We start from the raw sequence: 17,434 nt of genomic DNA on the forward strand, positions 1-17,434 counted from the left end.
CGGAGCCTGGTTGTGCTTCACGTGCCGTTGTCATTTCCTTTCATGCTAACGGTTGACACAACCCTTTCTTAGAGAAGCCCGTACGCAGCCGCGATGCCTGCAGCAGCTACAAATCGGTTCGCTGCTTTGCTCTTGGAAAAAAACGCCATAATGCTGGTTTTCTAACAAGGTCACGTTAAGGTTTGACCTGTCCTGTGCGGAGCTTCCTTTCTCATTGAGGAGCAGAATTCACAGCTCAGTAACTTTTCATTCTTTTGGATAAATCCAGGTATCCCCTCACCCCCCTTGAAATTTTGCAGAGATGATGCATCTTCCTACACATCTACCTGCCCTTCGTTCTCAACTCAAGACTGAGCCGTCCTCAGTTTCCATGTCTTCCTGGCTTGGTTAATGCCCTGTGAACCGAAGGGGTAAGCAAGGGAAGGAAACTATGCTGTGAGGAACTTAGCGCATGGAGCAGCATCCCTGGCTGGTACCTGGGGGAGAATGAGTACTCCCAATGGATTTCCACAGCACTCAGGAGCGTGTGTTACTCGGAGCCCGGAGGCTGGAGCAGTACAGGACCTGCACGCTAAAAAAGCTGGCAAAGTGGCAAAGAAGGAGGCTGGTGGCAAGGGGGGGCTTACCTTTGAAGATCCTCCAAGTGTAGGCGCCTTTTTAAATGAAACCCTAAAGCTCCTACCCGATGAGTTCAAAGCTAATATGAAAATTAAATCGCTCACTCCAAGGCCTCCTCGGAAACCCCAGCTGGAGCGTGCTGCTTCTCTGGATGAGAAAAGCTGGAGGAGATGGAGGCGGTTTCGAACGAGTCAGGAAAGTCTCACTGATTCCAATGAGACAAGTTCCTCAAACGGTTCTCTGCAGGAAGCGTCCCTCAGCCCTCCGGTCAGGGGTAGGGCAAGCCCCTGCCATCAGTGCTGCCAGCAGAATTCCTTGCACAGTTCACCAGATGCCTCAGAAGCCAGTCCCATGGGGAAGAGTTGTGGAGGCACCTCCGACCTGGGGAAGCGAGCCTCCGAGATCTCCAGTGCCTTTGGTGGGCTTCTGCGGGGGAAAGCGTTCGCAGGCGGCAAACCCCGGCTGTCCCAAATAATGCCGGCTCGACCTCTGCCACCCATGGAGCTCAATGTGGCCTCTCACACGCTGAGGACAGCTAATAAGATTGACTCGGATTGTATGGATTACCGACATTATTCTCGGCACAGGTTTGGGAGGGTGAGCAGCAGCTTGAGCGATACCAGGCTGCATGGCAACGGGGTGGTCTATGATAGTTGCTCCACAGACTCCATGAAATCTACATTAAGCCTGCTCGCTCCCATTCGCCCCAAGGATGTTCGAAGGAGGTATGTTCCCCCAGCTTCTCGGGGCAAAGTTTGAGGGGTGTTAGCAGGGAGATTCTACTAACAGGATCTGCTAACCCTGCAGAATCCTGCTGGGCAGAGGCAGGGAACTTCCAACCCATCAGGAAAGCACGGAAGTTGTTCTGTGTTGTTTAACCTGCTGTGGAGACTGGAAACAGTTTGGGGGTGAAGCGATGAGTACAAATGCTCTGTATTTGCTCCTTTCAGCTGGGTACTACTGTTTTGCATAAATACAAGTTTGATTTGCTGTCAGCTTGCAGGTCATATTTATGTGATCTCTTTGGAAAATTAAGAAAAAGCAGCTGTGCACCCAAACAGTTGGCAAAAACTGTTCTTTTTTTAAAACCTGAACATGCATCGGGCTTGAACTGGAATGTTAAATGGCAGGAAAAACCACAAATCTTTTAGCTTGGAGCTATCGTGCAGTACTGTCGCAATCCTGTAAGGTGCTGAGGGTCCTCTGCAGATGTTGGGCTTGTCTGGCATCTGGCAGGATCAAATCACATCCTGTCAACTGCCTCAGTGTCCCCCGGGAGCTCCTCTGCCCCAGCTTTTCCAGGAATCTCCTGAGGAAGAGTGTGACTCCCCTCAGATCCCAGCCTTTTCTCTTGCCCTGGTTGCTCGTTTGTCTTCATTCTTGGTTCAGCTGAGGTTATTGATTGTAGGGAGCTGAGGTGGGCAAATTAATCTGCTTGCTGGTGTCTCAGCCTCTTCTTGGCTGCAGACACTGTTTGTGAAGACCTGCCAGCGCAGTGCAAACACTCCAGCGGGCGTTACTGATAATACGGCAGGTCAGGAAAGGTGGTAAAGGGTGCCAAGTGCCCGGGTAAAGGCTGTGTGTTACGGACACACAACAGCCCGCAAGAGCTTGAGGGATAAATCTGGTCATTGATCCGAAGGGTGGGAGTCGGTGGTACAGGGGCAAACAATTGTGGGATAAACAAGTGTGAGGAACTGGTAAAAAAGCCCCAGAGAGGATGTTACTTGTTTGCCATGAGGAGTTTTCTTTTACTTCCCTCTGCAAAGCTGTTGGAGTCGGGTGGCAGCTGGGTAGAGCCGTGGGCTGCATGGCGTTCCCAGACGCCAGGCTGCCATCGTTATTTGCAGAGCTTAAGCAAGATTAAAAATGCTTATTCAAGGTGCAGTCCTTCAGCCGATGCCCCTTGCTTCTGTAAGCAGCGTGCTCTTTGGAGAGGCAGGTGGTGTGGGGCAGATCTGTCCTTTTGGAATGGGATATTCGTTTTGACTTCAGACTTAATTGGAAGTTAATTTGATGAGCCAAATCGAAGGAAGAATGTGAGTTTGAATCATCGATTAGGAGCAACTTGGTGCCAGAACACTGGGAATGGTGGAGCTGTTTTCATGTTTTAAGTAAACTGAGCTGCTTCAAGATACTCAAATGTCAAACCAATCTCTTTCTGTGCCTGTGGCAAGTACTCAAAGGCTCTGATGGCTTCAGTCTTCTCAGCGCAGAACCTGCGCAGCATCGGTCTCACCACCACACGCGTGTCCTGGCTTTGAGAAGGCTCGTTTATGACAATAGGTTTGTTTTCTTGCATATGATCCGTGAACTCTCCATAAGGTTTGGAACTTTTATAAGGAGTTTCAGGCAGGCAGAACAATATATAAATACTAAATGCCATTTTCTTGAGCTAAGGGTATGCTCTTGATTAACTCGAGGTTCAAGTGTTGCAAATCATTATCCCAACCATCACGCCATTTCCTTAGATGCTCTTTTCTGTGCCTTCTGTTCACAGAAGCTATTTGGACGGCAGCCTTCTGGCGAATGGTGCCTTACTGGGAGCAGAAGAACTTAGCAGATATTTCCCTGATCGGAATATTGGAATTTTTGTGGCCACCTGGAACATGCAGGGTCAGAAGGTACGTGCGTGTCAACCTCCACGTGGTAAAGCTACCCCGTCTTTACTGCAAGGACTGGCGTGGTGGGTTTTTCTGTTCCTGACTCTGTTCTTCGTCAACCTGAGTTTGTCTTTATCACTGGGCCCTCTCATACAAGTTCATCTTGGTGACAGAGTCATTGTAACAGGGTTACTCAGATACAAGGTGTGAAAGCAGTGGGCTACTAGTGCTACTGTGGCTTTTTGTGCTGGCTCCTTTACGTTCCGTTGCAACTGGGGTCGTATGAAGATGACCAATGATTTAGTGCTTATGGCGAGAACATCTCTGGTAAAGAACAACCCTCCTGACTAGGAATTCAGAGCTGATTCTACCAGGTGCTGTGGAAGAACACAAGCAACCCCTGGGGCGTTCAGTAAGCAGCCCGTGAGCTTGGTAAAAGGCATCACAGGAAATTGGAAGCATCCCATTACAGCCCCACACGGCTGAATCTTGGCTACTGCTGGAGGACAGCAGTTGAAGTCTCCCTTTGGGAAGGAGAATTTGTAGTGTTGTCACTTAACCTATTTTTTGAAGCCTGAATTGTTTGCATGTGCTGTGGGACTTGTAGCTTGGCCTGGACTTCTCTTGTACTTTTCCAGTAGATCTTCACATAACTAATACTGCTACTGCTTTTTTTGTGTTTAATTCGTAGGAACTTCCAGAGAATCTGGGTGACTTCTTATTACCGACAGATCCTGACTACGCCCAGGACCTCTATGTCATTGGGGTTCAAGAAGGCTGTCCAGACAGGTAGCAAAAACAATGTAATGAACCATCCTCTTTTATCATTAACTGACGTCTTTGGTATTAATGAGTCTGGAAATAGTCTCCATTTAATAAGACTGCATACCATTGCATGAGCGCCAGGGGAAATGGGCTTTAGAGGGAAAAGTGACAAAAATGAGTACATACAGGATTTGGTCCTGTTGTCACGGCAGTTAATAGCAAAACTCCTGTCTGATTTCTGTGGGCATCTGGCCACAGACCTGAGCGGGCTGGGCACTAGCTCACGGGCTGGCTGTTAGCGTGGCAGCTGCGTGCTCGTTAGTAGTACATGGCTGCAAATTTCTGCTCTGGTCTGAGACTGACCAACCCTAGAAGAGCGTTGAAGCCTCATGTCAGTCTGCTCTTCCCAAAGGGTATCTTCCCAGAGGGACTTTTTTCATAGAATTGCAGAATCACAGACTGGTTTGGGTTGGAAGAGACCTCAAAGCTCCCCCAGTCCCAGCCCCTGCCATGGGCAGGGACACCTTCCACTAGACCAGGTTGCTCCAAGCCTCATCCAGCCTGGCCTTGGACACTCCCAGGGATGGGGCATCCACAGCTTCTCTGGGCAACCTGTCCCAGTGCTCCCCACCCTCCGCGGGAAGAATTTCTTCCTGATGTCCCATCTCAATCTCCCTCTTTCCATTTAAACCCGTTACCCCTTGTCCTGTCACTCACAGCCCTTGTAAAAAGTCCCTCCAGCTTCCTTGTAGCACCCCCAGCACTGGAAGGTGCTGTAAGTTCTCCCCGGAGCCTTCTCTTCTCCAGGCTGAACACCCCCAACTCTCCCAGCCTGTCCCCATGGCAGAGGGGCTCCAGCCCTCATTTTTCCCTCAGATTTCCAAGCTGCTCGGCGCAGTGGCAGTAACACTCACCAGGCAGAGCCTGCCGTGTGGCGTGTGTGGAGTTACACGTCAGGCTGACCAGCCCTCAGTGCAGCAGCGCTGTGACAGAGGGGGTTTTGCTTACACTTAACGTTCTTTATCGGAGGGATTGCTCTGCTGTCACAATGCTGATTTTCCCTTCTGGTTGTTGTCTCTTGTACTGTCCTTGTGATCCAGCTGTTGTTCTTTCCTGCAGAAGAGAGTGGGAGATCCGCCTGCAGGAAACGCTAGGCCCCCACTACGTCATGCTCTACGCTGCTGCACATGGGGTGCTGTACATGTCGGTCTTCATTCGGAGGGACCTGGTCTGGTTCTGCTCAGGTGTGTGGCAGTAAGAGCTGGAGAGTGGGGAGGTGAAAGAACTGCTGCCATCGGGTGTCTTGTCCTCCCCCCAGGGCTCTCCCTCAGCTAACTTTCCTGCTCACTGTCTGCAGAGGCTTTTCAGTAAAAGCAGCTTTTTCTCTTCTAGAGGTGGAATATGCCACGGTGACAACTCGAATCGTATCTCAGATCAAAACCAAGGGAGCTCTGGGAGTCGGATTCACATTTTTTGGGACCTCCTTTCTCTTCATCACCTCCCACTTCACATGTGAGACATTTGCAGTCTTGTTAGGAGTGTCCTGATGTGGGAAGAGAGGGGGGGGTTGCTTTGCAAAGGTGAAAAAGCTGCGGGGGGAGAGCGGAGCAGGACAGACTGAAGGCAAAGCTCAGGGTTGCTGAGCTGAGATCAGCAAGGGAGGGGAGTTTTTTGTAGCAAACTTGTTAAAGAACTGTATTTAGAAACCCAGAAACGAACTCTGCACATTTGTATCCCTTTTCCCACACTTACTGTCGTTACTTTTCAGTCTGTATGCTCCCTGGGTCAGTGTTACGTTTGACGTGTGGAAAGTGTCTGCTGTCCCTCGGAAGCTCCACTTATAACCAAAAATGGTGAATGAAAATGATGCATCGTTGGCAGTAAGGGGCTTTCTGTCTTTCAGCTGGGGACAGCAAGGTGAACGAGAGGAAACTGGACTACAACAAAACCATTCAAGCCCTTACACTTCCCAGGAACGTTCCGGACACAAACCCGTATCGATCCAGTTCTAGTAAGTTCTCGTGTGGGAGCCCAGGTGAACAGTTTGCGCGTTTTCTCTCCAGCTGCACGAAGGAAGAACCAGAGCGCTAATCTGAGCTGGTATAAAAGCAGACCACAGGTCTTTGTGTCTGAGGATGGTTATTATTCGCGTGACTCTTCCTGTTAGCTGGGGCGTAACTTAGGGGGGATTTGAGAGAAAAAGTTGCCCTGAAGGGGGAGAGAGGGAATTCAAAATGAATTTCGATGTGATGTATTTTTGCTCAGAATGGGAATAAGATCATTTTGATGTAATTCATGGCAATATTATGGATGTGTTTCACTTTCCAAGTGTTTTTTAGAACTAGTAGAAATTCACACGTTTCAGAAGTTAGAGCATTAGTTCAGTTTGCATATACACAGGTCAGAGCATAGTTTCCCAAATTCCATTACTGTTCCTTAATATTGTGTTGTTAATGTGACGACTATAAAAACCCTTTTTCTAGGAAGATGAATTTACCCTTTTGTCTCCAGAGTAGCATTAGGTTTCTGTGTTCATCCTATTTCTAGGTCCTATAGATAGTTTGGTCTCTTTTCAGCTTTTTCTGTGATGTGTTAAAAATTTCTGTTCTGTGTGCTACTGGTTTTTTATTACTGCGTTGTGTGATGGTCACAGGCAGAAAACATGCTCGAGTATTGTACCTCTTGGTAGTAAAAAGAAAGGTGTGCTGTTCCTCGAGCATGTCTAGCAGCACTCGCAGTAAGCCACGCACCGTACGGTCCTCGTTCTGAAAGGAGTGAGTTTCATGTTAATGGGTGTGTAGCTACATCAGATGCTTTCATTTTCCTCAAAAGAAGGTTCAGGAAAGAGGAGTTGGGGGTTTCTCTCTTTCTGCTTTCAGAACTTCTCAGGATGTTTACCTTTCTACTGACACTTCTGCCGTGAATTTTCAGGTGATGTCACAACTCGGTTTGATGAAGTATTCTGGTTTGGTGACTTCAACTTCCGATTAAATAAGGATCGTGAGACTGTGGATTCCATCTTGAACCAGAACCCAGAAGCAGATGTGTCCAAGCTACTGGCATATGACCAGCTTACTAGTGAAATGAGTAGGGGTGAGGGACAGCCATTTTTCTCCCTACTCTCCAGGAATAATGATATCTACACACGGAAATAATCACAGCCATATCCCTATTTCCTGTGTGGCTTTCCTGCCCTCTCCTGTTAAGTTCCTTAAAAAGGGAAGTCAGTGGTTGTCAAATCCAGTGGCAGTGTGTAGAGGGGGCATTCTCCTGTAGCATTTTGATGTACATTGTGTGATCTCCCAAGCCATTTGTTGCTCTGTTTCATCTGACTCCTCTCTAAACTGGACACTCTTCTGTCACAGCGTCCAGGCCATTGAGGTTTGACTGGCCGGCATTTGCAAAGCATCCTGAGCCTGCCCTGGAAGTGCACGCACCAAGTGCTCTTGGTCTAAATAGCCACTGGCTACTTCTTATCCTCACTGTGTAAGAACTTGAGCTTGCTTCTTTTCTGGAGCCCAAGCCCAGGTTTTTCTAGGTGTGTGTGTCCCTGGCTGTTGTTTCTCGCCAGCGTTAGTTAAGCAGCGTTGAACAAAGGCAGAAAGGGTGCCGGCTTCTTTGGAAGGAGGAAGCTATTGTTCATGCTGTCCTCCCCTTCTCTTACAGGGTCTATTTTCAAAGGATTCCAAGAGGCTGACATTCATTTCCGTCCTTCCTACAAGTTCGACATAGGAAAGGACAGCTACGACACCACTTCCAAGCAAAGGACCCCTTCCTACACGGTAAGGGAGGGTTTCAGAGCAGCACGCTCGGAAGGGCTGCTCAGCCTCACGTCTGCCTCCAAAGGGGAGAAATCTGCGGGGAAAAAGCTGCCTCAGTCGTGGTAACGTTTGCCACTTAGTGAAATGGGTTTGGAAGAAAGGATTGTTGAATCTGTGAGCACAGGGAGAGTTTGGCACAGGCTGCTGATCTTATTTTCCCTGCCTTACCTCCTGCTCCAGTGCGTCTCCCCTGTGCTCAGAGCGGGGTGTAGAACGGCTGTTGGCATCAGACACGTATCCCTGTCCAAGACACGGAATTTCACTGAGCGGAGTGTGATAAATGATTGGATTGGGGCCTACAAGGGTACTGGGAGAGGTCTTTTTACAAGAGCCTGTAGTGATAGGACAAGGGGTAATGGGTATAAATTGAAATCAGGGAGGTTTAGATTAGATGTCAGGAAGAAATTCTTCACAGAGAGGGTGGTGAGGCACTGGAACAGGTTGCCCAGGGATGTTGTGGATGCCCCATCCCTGGATGTCTTCAAGGCCAGACTGGATGTGGCTTTGAGCAACCTGGTCTAGTGGAAGGTGTCCCTGCCCATGGCAGGGGGGTTGGAACTAGATGATCTTTAAGGTCCCTTCCAACCCAAACCAGTCTGTGATTCTGTGATTTGTCTCTTGTGAACCAGTGCTTCTTCCCATGGTGGGTGTGCAAAGGGAGTTACCATCAGCCCCCCCTCTCTCTCTGCCCCCCAGGATCGAGTTGTATACCGCAGTCGGTACGGAGACATCCTTGCTGTCAAGTACTCGTCTTGTCCTGTGATCAAAACTTCAGACCATCGGCCTGTGTTTGCCTTGTTTCGTGTGAAAGTGAGGCCTGGCAGAGACAAGTTAGTACCTCCTTACACTGCTGGGTATGATTGCACATGGCCCTCGTGATCCTGTGTTTGAAGTCCGCCCTCTCAGGAGAGTTCCTGAAATAGCGTTTATCACACGCAGCTCTCTGCAGCCTGTTTGGTTTTTTACCCAGTAAATGCTCTCAGTGCTGGAGCAGTAAGGGTGCTTAAACCTCCTGCTGACATCCCAAATCCCTGCTGCCAGGTCCCTTAATCCTCCTGAGGGAGGTAAACAGAGTCCATAGCAATTGACTACAAATCCGTGTTTTGTCGGAGATGCAGCACTCTGCTTTTCCTGTCGGCACGAACAGCTTTCCTCTTCTGTTCCTCTCCCCCTCTCTGGGATCAGTGCTGTTTTCCCTCCCCAGTGGTGGCTGCGTTTCAGCATAGCTGTAGGTCAGTGGAGTATTATGAGATCCTCCAAGTTCTTCAGTGTCCCACGGTGGGCTGTTGTGTTAGCAGAACTCCTCAGAAAACGAGGATGCTGAAATGTTGTTAGTCTTTCCTGTGAGTAGCATGGTCGAGGATTTCCAGACCGGTATCTAGAAAATGATGATTTCTCAAAGCACTTGTTAGCAGTCCAATTAGAATTCAGATTTTTTTTTGTGGTTTATGGGTATTAAACACCCATTAAATCAAAGTCTCGCAGCGTCTGTGAAGCTGGGCTGCCGGTGTTTCCTTCCGCCCTCTCTAGAACCAGGGTGGGAGCTGCTGGGCATGAACCAGACCAACAAACACACCAAGTCAACAGCAAGTGGGTTTAGCTGCTCAAATCAGAGAGTTTTGGCTTAGGGTCATGAAGAATGTCCTCATGTACGCCCCTTATGAACGCAGGCACGCTCATGCTTAAACCCCAAGTACGTTGGCCTTTTACAACCAGTATTTTCTCCTGTAAATGTGTCGTGAAAAGCCTTACCTTGTTGCTGTGGAAGAACAACTCACCCGTCTTCTCCCACAGCAGCAGCTGAATGCCTCAAGAAAAGTAAAAATCAAGTGTCTGGCCTTTGTTGGGTGAACTAGTGGGGAAATGTTGGGCCAAGAAGCTGGTATTTGTGCCCTGATCTAATGGCTTGTGTTTATATCGTAGCATTCCACTTGCTGCGGGGCAGTTTGACAGAGAGCTCTATTTAATTGGAATAAAGAGGCGGTTTACAAAGAAACTTGAGAAGCACCAAGAGCAAAATGACCAAAAATCCAGCAGCGTATGTAGCATTTCCTGAGCTGAGAACTCCGCAAGGCTTGTGTTAGAGGTGCCCAGAAAGAGGATTTCAGGCCACGGCGAACTCTGCAGGGAATTGTCTGCTTAAGTTGCTGTGGCTTGTGAAGAATGTCTTAAACCTCATCCTGGATTCATTTGCATGAGCTAATCCATGTAGCTCAAGTGCTTTTGCTGAAGAAAACCGAGTCGGTGATTCAGGACATCCATCCTAACAGATGGAACCTGGTTTATTTTTAACCACACCATCTCTGGAAGGGACCAGGTGCAGCCTCCTGCTTTGACGATGACTCCACGCGGGGGGAAACAGCTTCTGGAATCGGCACGACGGGAGCAGGGGACCCAAGAAAAGCCTGCAGAAAGGTGAATGTTTTTGATTCTGTTTGATTTGATCTGGTTAGCTTACACACATTGTGCTGTTTTCTTTTTCTTTCCCTCCTTACCTGCAGCCAAGTGTACGGTATTCCGTAAAATGCGTAACAGGGACCAATTAGGGGGCTCGGGCAGTTTTCCCTAAGGGTGGTGCTCCTGTGCTGGGCTGTTTTGGTCCTCTGCAGCAAGATCTGTGTGAATGTACTACAGTACGTTGGAAGTGTAGAAACATTGCCTTTCACTAGTCATTCTATGGGCCTTCTGTTACTAAGGGGATGAACACCCACCTCCCGCACCACGTGTTTGGCTGGGGGAGTGCTTGAAACAATCCCTTTCTCAGCTCACTCGCCCTGTGAGGTGATAAAACACCTCCTGCCTTCAGCAGCAGGACGCTCGAGCTGAAAACAGTGGTCTGAGCACAGCGACTGTGTTAACGCGTCACCGGCGGGCCTGCAGCCAGCGAGCAGAGGAACTGCAGCGGGCCGGATCAGCGCCGTTCCGTTACCTCTCATCACAGTCAATTCCTTTTGGGTTCGTTTTTCCAATTCAGGGAGCTGTGAATAACTTGCTCTTTTTGAAGTGGTGTGGTCTTAAGGCTAAACATTCTACACGGACCAGTAGGGCACTGGTACAACGTCAAGCACAGCTCATGCTCTAAAAACGCCGCGCGGGCAGAGCTGGGCCGGGTCGTTCATCACCTCAGTCCATCACACGCCGTGCAGGCGCCGTGGAGGAAGTGCTACCAACTATGCAACCTGGCCTAGACAGAGCTTCTGTCCCGCGGTACAAACCCCCACGGCACTGACCTGTCTGTAGCCATCAGGAATCTGGATTTCCTTTCTTTTTAAGGGAATATAAATAAATTAATGCAATACCTTAAATGAGGACCGGTTTTTATTTTAGAGTTGTTAGAACTGGAGTTCTTTGACCGCGTGATGCATGCTGACCGTTCGGGTGACCTGAGCCAGTCTTCGGCTGGAAAAGCGGAACGGATTGCTTTGGGATCGTTCGCATTGAGCAAAGCAAGCCCATTTCACCTGCCAGTTCAAGAAACCCAGCCATCAGACGATGAATTTCAGAGCTCTTACTGCTTGCTCCAGTCACAGAAGTCCCTTTATTTTCTTACAAACATACACAACAACGAACAGGACTTCCATACTGCGGGGTCCACGAGAAGCAACGCAACATGTTTTCTTCACGTTGCATGAGGAAAGGTTCGGGGATAAAGCAGGTGATAGCTGCCCCAGAGTGTTCTGCTCCCACTCTGATTACTCCTCACAACACCCATCTAGCCAGTGAAGTGCAGCTGCATACGTTTTTAAGCCCGTATGTTAGGGAATTATGTAAATCAAGTATTTTATTCCTCTTTTGGGTCTCCCTTTTTTCAGGATGTCAAACGTGTGGCACTTGGCTTCATGTCTAATGTGTCGGCAGTCACTCTCCAGATCGTAAGCTTTCTAAATATTGTCATTTTGTTGATCCTGACTCCTGGCTGAGCACACCTCTGCTGAGACTGACAATTACGTCGTCTTTACCAAGGCCCCAGCTTCATCTGAGCGACAACGAAGTAGGTATGGGATTAAGGTGAGCAGCAGCAACTCCTTTAGTAACTGTTTGTATGCCAACCCTGGAGTGAAAGAACTTCTGCTCTTCAGCACAGTTCACTTGGAAGTGAAAAACCTGAAGAACAGAATCGCTTTCATTCTAGAGTAAGCGTCCGTGCAGCACTATGCACAGGATCTTCGTAGAGGAACTCTACGGAACCCTAGTTAGGCCATAGGTCTACTTTCACCTGAGCTCTTGCACAATCCCCGAGTTATTTCCAGAGGGGTGACTTCCAGCAGTACTACAGATAGTAACTTACACTGCTGAAATGGGTCCGTGGTGCTTGTAACACCACCTGGACTGCATGAACTTGCTGCCGAGCTTCACTGGGATGATAACCAGTATTTTGTACTTGGACCAAGTCTTTGTCCACCTTGGTAGGAGCTGTAAGTATTCTCTGAATTCAGGAACGGAAGCCAAGCTCTCTAACGTGCCACCACATTGGTCAGGAAGGGCACGCCCCAGGGCCTCCCGCACGACACTTTGGCTGCTGACAGGATCCCGTGGTAGCAGCGGCAGCGACTTGCTGCTTCTCAGATACACGCTTTCAGGTGTAGTGATGAATGTTTTGGCTTGCCATGCTCGCCCCGATGCCAGGTGAAGGCTGTATAAACCCATCTTCTCTTGTAACCTACTCAGAGGGTCAGGGTACTCATCCAGAGCCAGGCTGGGCCTTTAAGCCCAACACGACACACTCGTCACGGGCCCGTGGTCTGAAGCAGCTTTGTTCGGCTGTAGCACAGCTCGTATGCACAGTATGGCTGGAAAGATGGGGGGAAGGGCTTGCAGCAATATTACAATCTCAAAAACATATTAAAAAAGAAGCAAGTCTCTCGTGCGGGCTGCGAAAAAAAACGGTACATCCGAGGGAGTCGCCCATCCTTACTGGAAAGCGCTGCCTGGATGTGTTCGTAAGTGGGCAAATCTGTTAAGTCACCCAGTGCAGCCACCGCTGGTTTTTTATGAAGCATCTTAGTGACTACTCTCTTGATATCAGTAGATTTCACCTGACCTGCAGGGAAGAAAAACCCAAAACAAAAACCAGAGCTGTGACAACTGCACCTGAAGTCACGCGAAGCAGCTTTACTATGAGGCTGAGTCGGACCCCGTGCTCAGAAAACTAATCACTAGCTCTAGACCTCCTCTACCATGCTGCTGTTTTTTCCTTCCTTCTGACAAAAATAAGCATTGTGCTAGCTTGCAAGTCATTGAGAAGATCAGTTTGAAATCGATCTCTAGTATTTATGCCCCCCAGGCTTCTAAGGCAATTCATCTGTACGGTGTAAGCTGCTCCCCCCACCCAACTGTGCCTACAATTCCGTCAAGGCAAGGAAAAGCATCATCTACTCACTGATGAGGTCACAGAGCTCATGAGGTAGCTTCCTTGTGTTTGTTGCCAACACTTGCCGTCCCACATCTTCAAAGATAACAGGCCGAGACTCCAGGTTCATCATGAGCATGGACTTCAGCTGCGTCTTCGCTCGCTCAAGTTCTACCTGTAAATAAGCAGCAAACACAGAGAGATGTTCAAAAGAGCCTGGCCACAGCTCTCCGATACAAGATACCACGGTGGCAACACCACCTGCTTTGTGAATGCGTTGCTAAAATGACAGTGTTCCTTTACAGAAGTACTTAACACACAGATTCATTCTAACAATGCGGTGTTTCAGCTCAAAGACAGCTGCACAGTCTGCAGGTCGGGCTGCTGACCTCTCCTACCGCTCCTGCCATCAGGATGAATTCTCTTGTGATGATTTCCACCATCTCCCGAACCTAGGGAAAAGAGGTATTTGAAAGCAGGTTAGAGCAACGCTTATTCTGTGAACATACGAGCTGCTGGGCACATCATGCTGTAGGTGTTTCCCCCCTTAGGAGAGCTAGGCTAGAACGGAATGAATGTGAGACTGTTCTGGTGGATTCCCAGTTTTGCAAGGTTAGAAGACCCTCCCCACCGAGGCAGACCAGAAAACCCTTTCAAGACGACAGTTAACGCTAACGCATGAAGGCCAGGGTACAGTACACAGCCCTGCTGCAAAAGGCATGAAGCTACCTCCGCATCCCACTGAGCTTTCTTTCCCGAAGTAGGTTACCACTGCAGGATCTGAGAGTAGAGAATTCCCATCACACTGACAGGCTGGGGGGCTACAAGGAAGCTGGGGGGAACTTTTTACAAGGGCAGGGAGTGACAGGGCAAGGGGTAACAGGTTTACATGGAAAGAGGGAGATTGAGATTGGACATCAGGAAGGAATTCTTCCCGGAGAGGGTGGGGAGGCACTGGGACAGGTTGCCCAGAGAAGCTGTGGATGCCCCATCCCTGGGAGTGTCCAAAGCCAGGCTGGATGAGGCTTGGAGCAACCTGGTCTAGAGGAAGGTGTCCCTGCCCATGGCAGGGGGTGGGACTGGGTGGGCTTTATGGTCCCTTCCCACCCAAACCAGTCTGTGATTCTGTGCTTACTGTCTGGTAACCGGTGATGAAATCACTTTGTAAGGACACCCGTCTGTGAAGGCAGGACTGTACCTGTTTCGGATCTGCACTGGCATGTATACACAGGAGGCCCGTGTCCTCGTAACTGTGGTGGTAGGAGGTTGCGTTATACATCCAGTGGTGCCTGTGAGTATACAAACAGCGTTCATTTTAAAAAACAGAACTCGTGTAAAAGCTAGGCAGACATGGACAGGGCAGCCCTCCTAACGCATTTTCAGGATTCGCAGCAGTGCCAGTAAGAACTGTCAATTCCTGCTTCTGACATCATTTCTGTATGTGCCATCCACTGCCTTCTCCTCTTGCATCCTCGAGACTGAACCCAGACCTATACAGAGCAGTGTTACTGCTACTACTGCCATTCCATCAACATTCCCTGATTAAGGAATGGATTGGGCTACTGGAGGAAGGCAGGATTCCTGGACACTCCTGCCTTTGATTTTCACCCTTAAATGCCCACTGACAAATCCGTCCTGCGTGTTTCAAATGGAATAAGCTGATGTGAAACATGGGAGTGTTGGCTTTCAAAAGGTGAAGCCTTCCTCGTGAACCTGCTAGAGAAGACCGTTTCTGCAATCCCTTGCACAGAAAGGCCAACCAACCTGTTGAGCACATTGAGATAGAGGCGGGTGAACATGCCCTTGCCAGGCCCTCCGGCTGAAAAAGAGCCACCGCCTCCCATCATCATGTTTAATACCGCAAAGGGGATGAAATCTTCCTCCTGAATTGCAAGAAGAAATTCAGTCAGCTAATAGCAGAGCTCTCGAGGGTCTGGGATGAGTAAAGAGGGAGAAAAAGAAACATGACAGGAGAGCGTAAAGGTCAGTGCCACCATCAAACTGCCAGTGAAAAAGCTACTTGTCTGTATGTGCAGCACGAGCAGCAAGTTTACATCACGAGACAGTATTCTGGGATTCTTCAAGCACCCAAACCGAAGGAGTTTAGGTTAATACTTACTAAAAATGAGCAGCTTTCTAACCCAATCATGATGTGGGTAAGCTCTGGGATGGGAGTGGGGCCCAGACTCACATCTGACATATCTTTTTCAACCTGTGGGAAGGGCAGAGAAGTTGTCATTAGGACCAATTTTCACCTCTGTTCTATCCAGCTTGATACATCCCCAATAATTAACCTGTCACACAAATAAATAATGGCTGCCGCAGCCAGTTTTAGCTCACGTGCTTGAGGAGTGTGTAAATTTAGAAAAACTAAGCCTACAGGGACATCCAAAGTCCCAATCTGCACCTCCAACCGACAGGAAGAGGCACGATAGCACCCTCCTTTCACCTTGACAATGCCTCCCGTGTACTGAGCCACAGATCTGTCCACGTCCTTGGCCTGCCCGCTGCCCCACACCGGCTCCGCTCCGAGCAGATGCTTCTTTGCACACTCCACCAACTGCTCGTGCTCGATCCCCACCCCAGCAAGCACCATCCTGTCGGGCGTGTAGTAGTTCCGCAGGTAGGAATGCAGGACTTGGCGATCGATTTTGTCGGTATTTTCCACCGGGCAGAACCTGTTCAGCCCCACTGTGTTGTCTCTGTAGGCTGCCTGAAAGGAGACGGTAAAGTAGGAAATATTACTTCACCCTGTTCCATCTAAACCTCTCCAGGTCAACAAAGAGAAGTTAGAGAGCGTTTTAGTTCAGGTTAAAATCTTTCACGTGTGGAGAATGTAGGATTTCGGAGTAAGGGACAACAAAATTCTCCCTCTCACCACTGAAATGTAATCGAGTGATGGACAAATCTGTTCACAGAATAGTCTAAAATGAACCCTGAAGCTGAGGAAGAGAACCCAGCAGGTCTCAGACCGGGGACTCCCCGCAAGGTAACCATGTTTTACCGCATGGATCATTTCGGTGAGGAGAGGCTCTGGGTCAGGTCTCATGTTCAAGTCTTCCAGCTCAAAGCGTATAGCTGTTCGAGTCATCTCGATTTCTTCATCTGTAACACGAGAGAGAGCAAGAGAGAACGACCATCACACCAAGTACCCAACTGCTACACAACAACTCCTCAATGAGCACGACCTCATGAAGAGTTCGGAAATCTAATACCAAGTCATGCCTTGGGAGTGGGATTTTTTACGTTCCCAGACCTGACAACCTGGGCTGCAGCGCGACGTCAGCCAGCAAGTTGACCACAGTATCCAGACCTTTGGCGTCAGCGGAAATCGCGTACATTATGGTGTCCCTGCAACACAAGCAGACGGGTTCCGCACTGAGAAGTCACATCTGTGATCCCTCAGTAAATCTGCATCAGGAAATCTCAGTGTTGCTTGGCCATTATCATTAAGCACTTTCAACCTGAAAGGGTTTGAAAAGTCAGTTCTGTTTCCTTTTGACTTTTGTAGCTTCTCAGCAGTCGCTACAAGTGGATTTTTGCGGCTTAGAAGCAAAAAACGGCTTTTACTGTCACGCACCAGCAACAGCAACTCAAAGTACTGTTACGTTACAACCAGGGGTAACAGTGCAGAGATCATCATACCTGGATGCCTGGCAGTCACAAATGCCCCCGTGCTTCTCTAAGGTGAGGAGAATTTCATCTTTGCTGCCAAACTGAGCTGTGGACTAAGAACGAAGATACCAGTGTTACAAATGGGTAAGATGATAACTTTATAGTCCTTCAGTGTGGCCCAGAACAAGCATCATCTTCTACATCCATGAAGTCAGGTGGTTTGCTAAAGACTCGCTGACCTCGGAGGTGAAGGCACGAGAGGTCTTCATTACGGTCATAACAACTAGGAACGGTGTCACCTATTAAGACGCATCAACCCCACGGTGCCGCGGCGAGGAGCAGGCCCTGCCCTTGGCCACCCTCGCTTCCCCCAGGCCCTCGAGCAGGTCAGGTTTACGGTGTTTCGCACCGAATCCAGGACCCCGCTATGACCGAAACGGTACTCACGGAGAAGGCCAGCTTTTCCAAGAAGTGAGCGATGCCGCTGAGGTATTTCACTTCGTGTCTTGATCCCGAATTTATAAGAACTGGCGTTAAGAAGAGAAGAAGTCAGCGTGGCATTGACCCCTCCCCGGTCCTTGCACGCACGTCAGGCACCCGGATCCGAGGGGAGACAACGCGTCAGCCCTTGTGCCCGGCCAGGCCTGCAGGCAGGGCCGGTA

The 17,434-nt window shown here is 49.2% G+C and overlaps 2 protein-coding genes across 2 annotated transcripts; one reads left to right on the plus strand and one right to left on the minus strand.

The window, feature by feature from the left end:
• The first annotated feature begins 486 nt into the window (after positions 1-486).
• On the plus strand, positions 487-10,154 carry INPP5E (inositol polyphosphate-5-phosphatase, 72 kDa). Its single transcript, XM_010148559.1, has 10 exons — positions 487-1,343; positions 3,119-3,242; positions 3,913-4,010; positions 5,106-5,230; positions 5,379-5,498; positions 5,890-5,997; positions 6,918-7,079; positions 7,653-7,768; positions 8,504-8,637; positions 9,731-10,154. The coding sequence occupies exons 1-10, from the start codon at positions 487-489 to the stop codon at positions 9,861-9,863; spliced, it is 1,977 nt and encodes a 658-aa protein (XP_010146861.1). The 3' UTR covers positions 9,864-10,154.
• Positions 10,155-12,630: 2,476 nt separating this feature from the next.
• Positions 12,631-17,299, minus strand: PMPCA (peptidase (mitochondrial processing) alpha; the record flags this gene model as incomplete). The annotated part of the gene is made up of 11 exons (XM_010148560.1): positions 12,631-12,848; positions 13,188-13,332; positions 13,547-13,609; positions 14,356-14,446; positions 14,922-15,040; positions 15,277-15,369; positions 15,607-15,870; positions 16,162-16,262; positions 16,414-16,508; positions 16,803-16,885; positions 17,220-17,299. Coding segments are annotated over 11 exons (1,352 nt in total), but the record flags the coding sequence as incomplete, so codon positions are not given.
• Positions 17,300-17,434: the final 135 nt, after the last annotated feature.

This window comes from Eurypyga helias, unplaced genomic scaffold, assembly GCF_000690775.1.
Source record: "Eurypyga helias isolate BGI_N326 unplaced genomic scaffold, ASM69077v1 scaffold19503, whole genome shotgun sequence".
Classification (NCBI taxonomy): domain Eukaryota; kingdom Metazoa; phylum Chordata; class Aves; order Eurypygiformes; family Eurypygidae; genus Eurypyga; species Eurypyga helias.

Bases quoted from the DNA above. Each gene is read 5' to 3' on its own strand.
- INPP5E (XM_010148559.1), top strand. From the start codon at position 487: ATGAGTACTCCCAATGGATTTCCACAGCACTCAGGAGCGTGTGTTACT. The intron at 1,344-3,118 runs GTATGTTCCCCC...TTCTGTTCACAG, and splicing joins CCCAAGGATGTTCGAAGGAG to AAGCTATTTGGACGGCAGCC. The intron at 5,499-5,889 runs GTGAGACATTTG...TCTGTCTTTCAG, and splicing joins CATCACCTCCCACTTCACAT to CTGGGGACAGCAAGGTGAAC.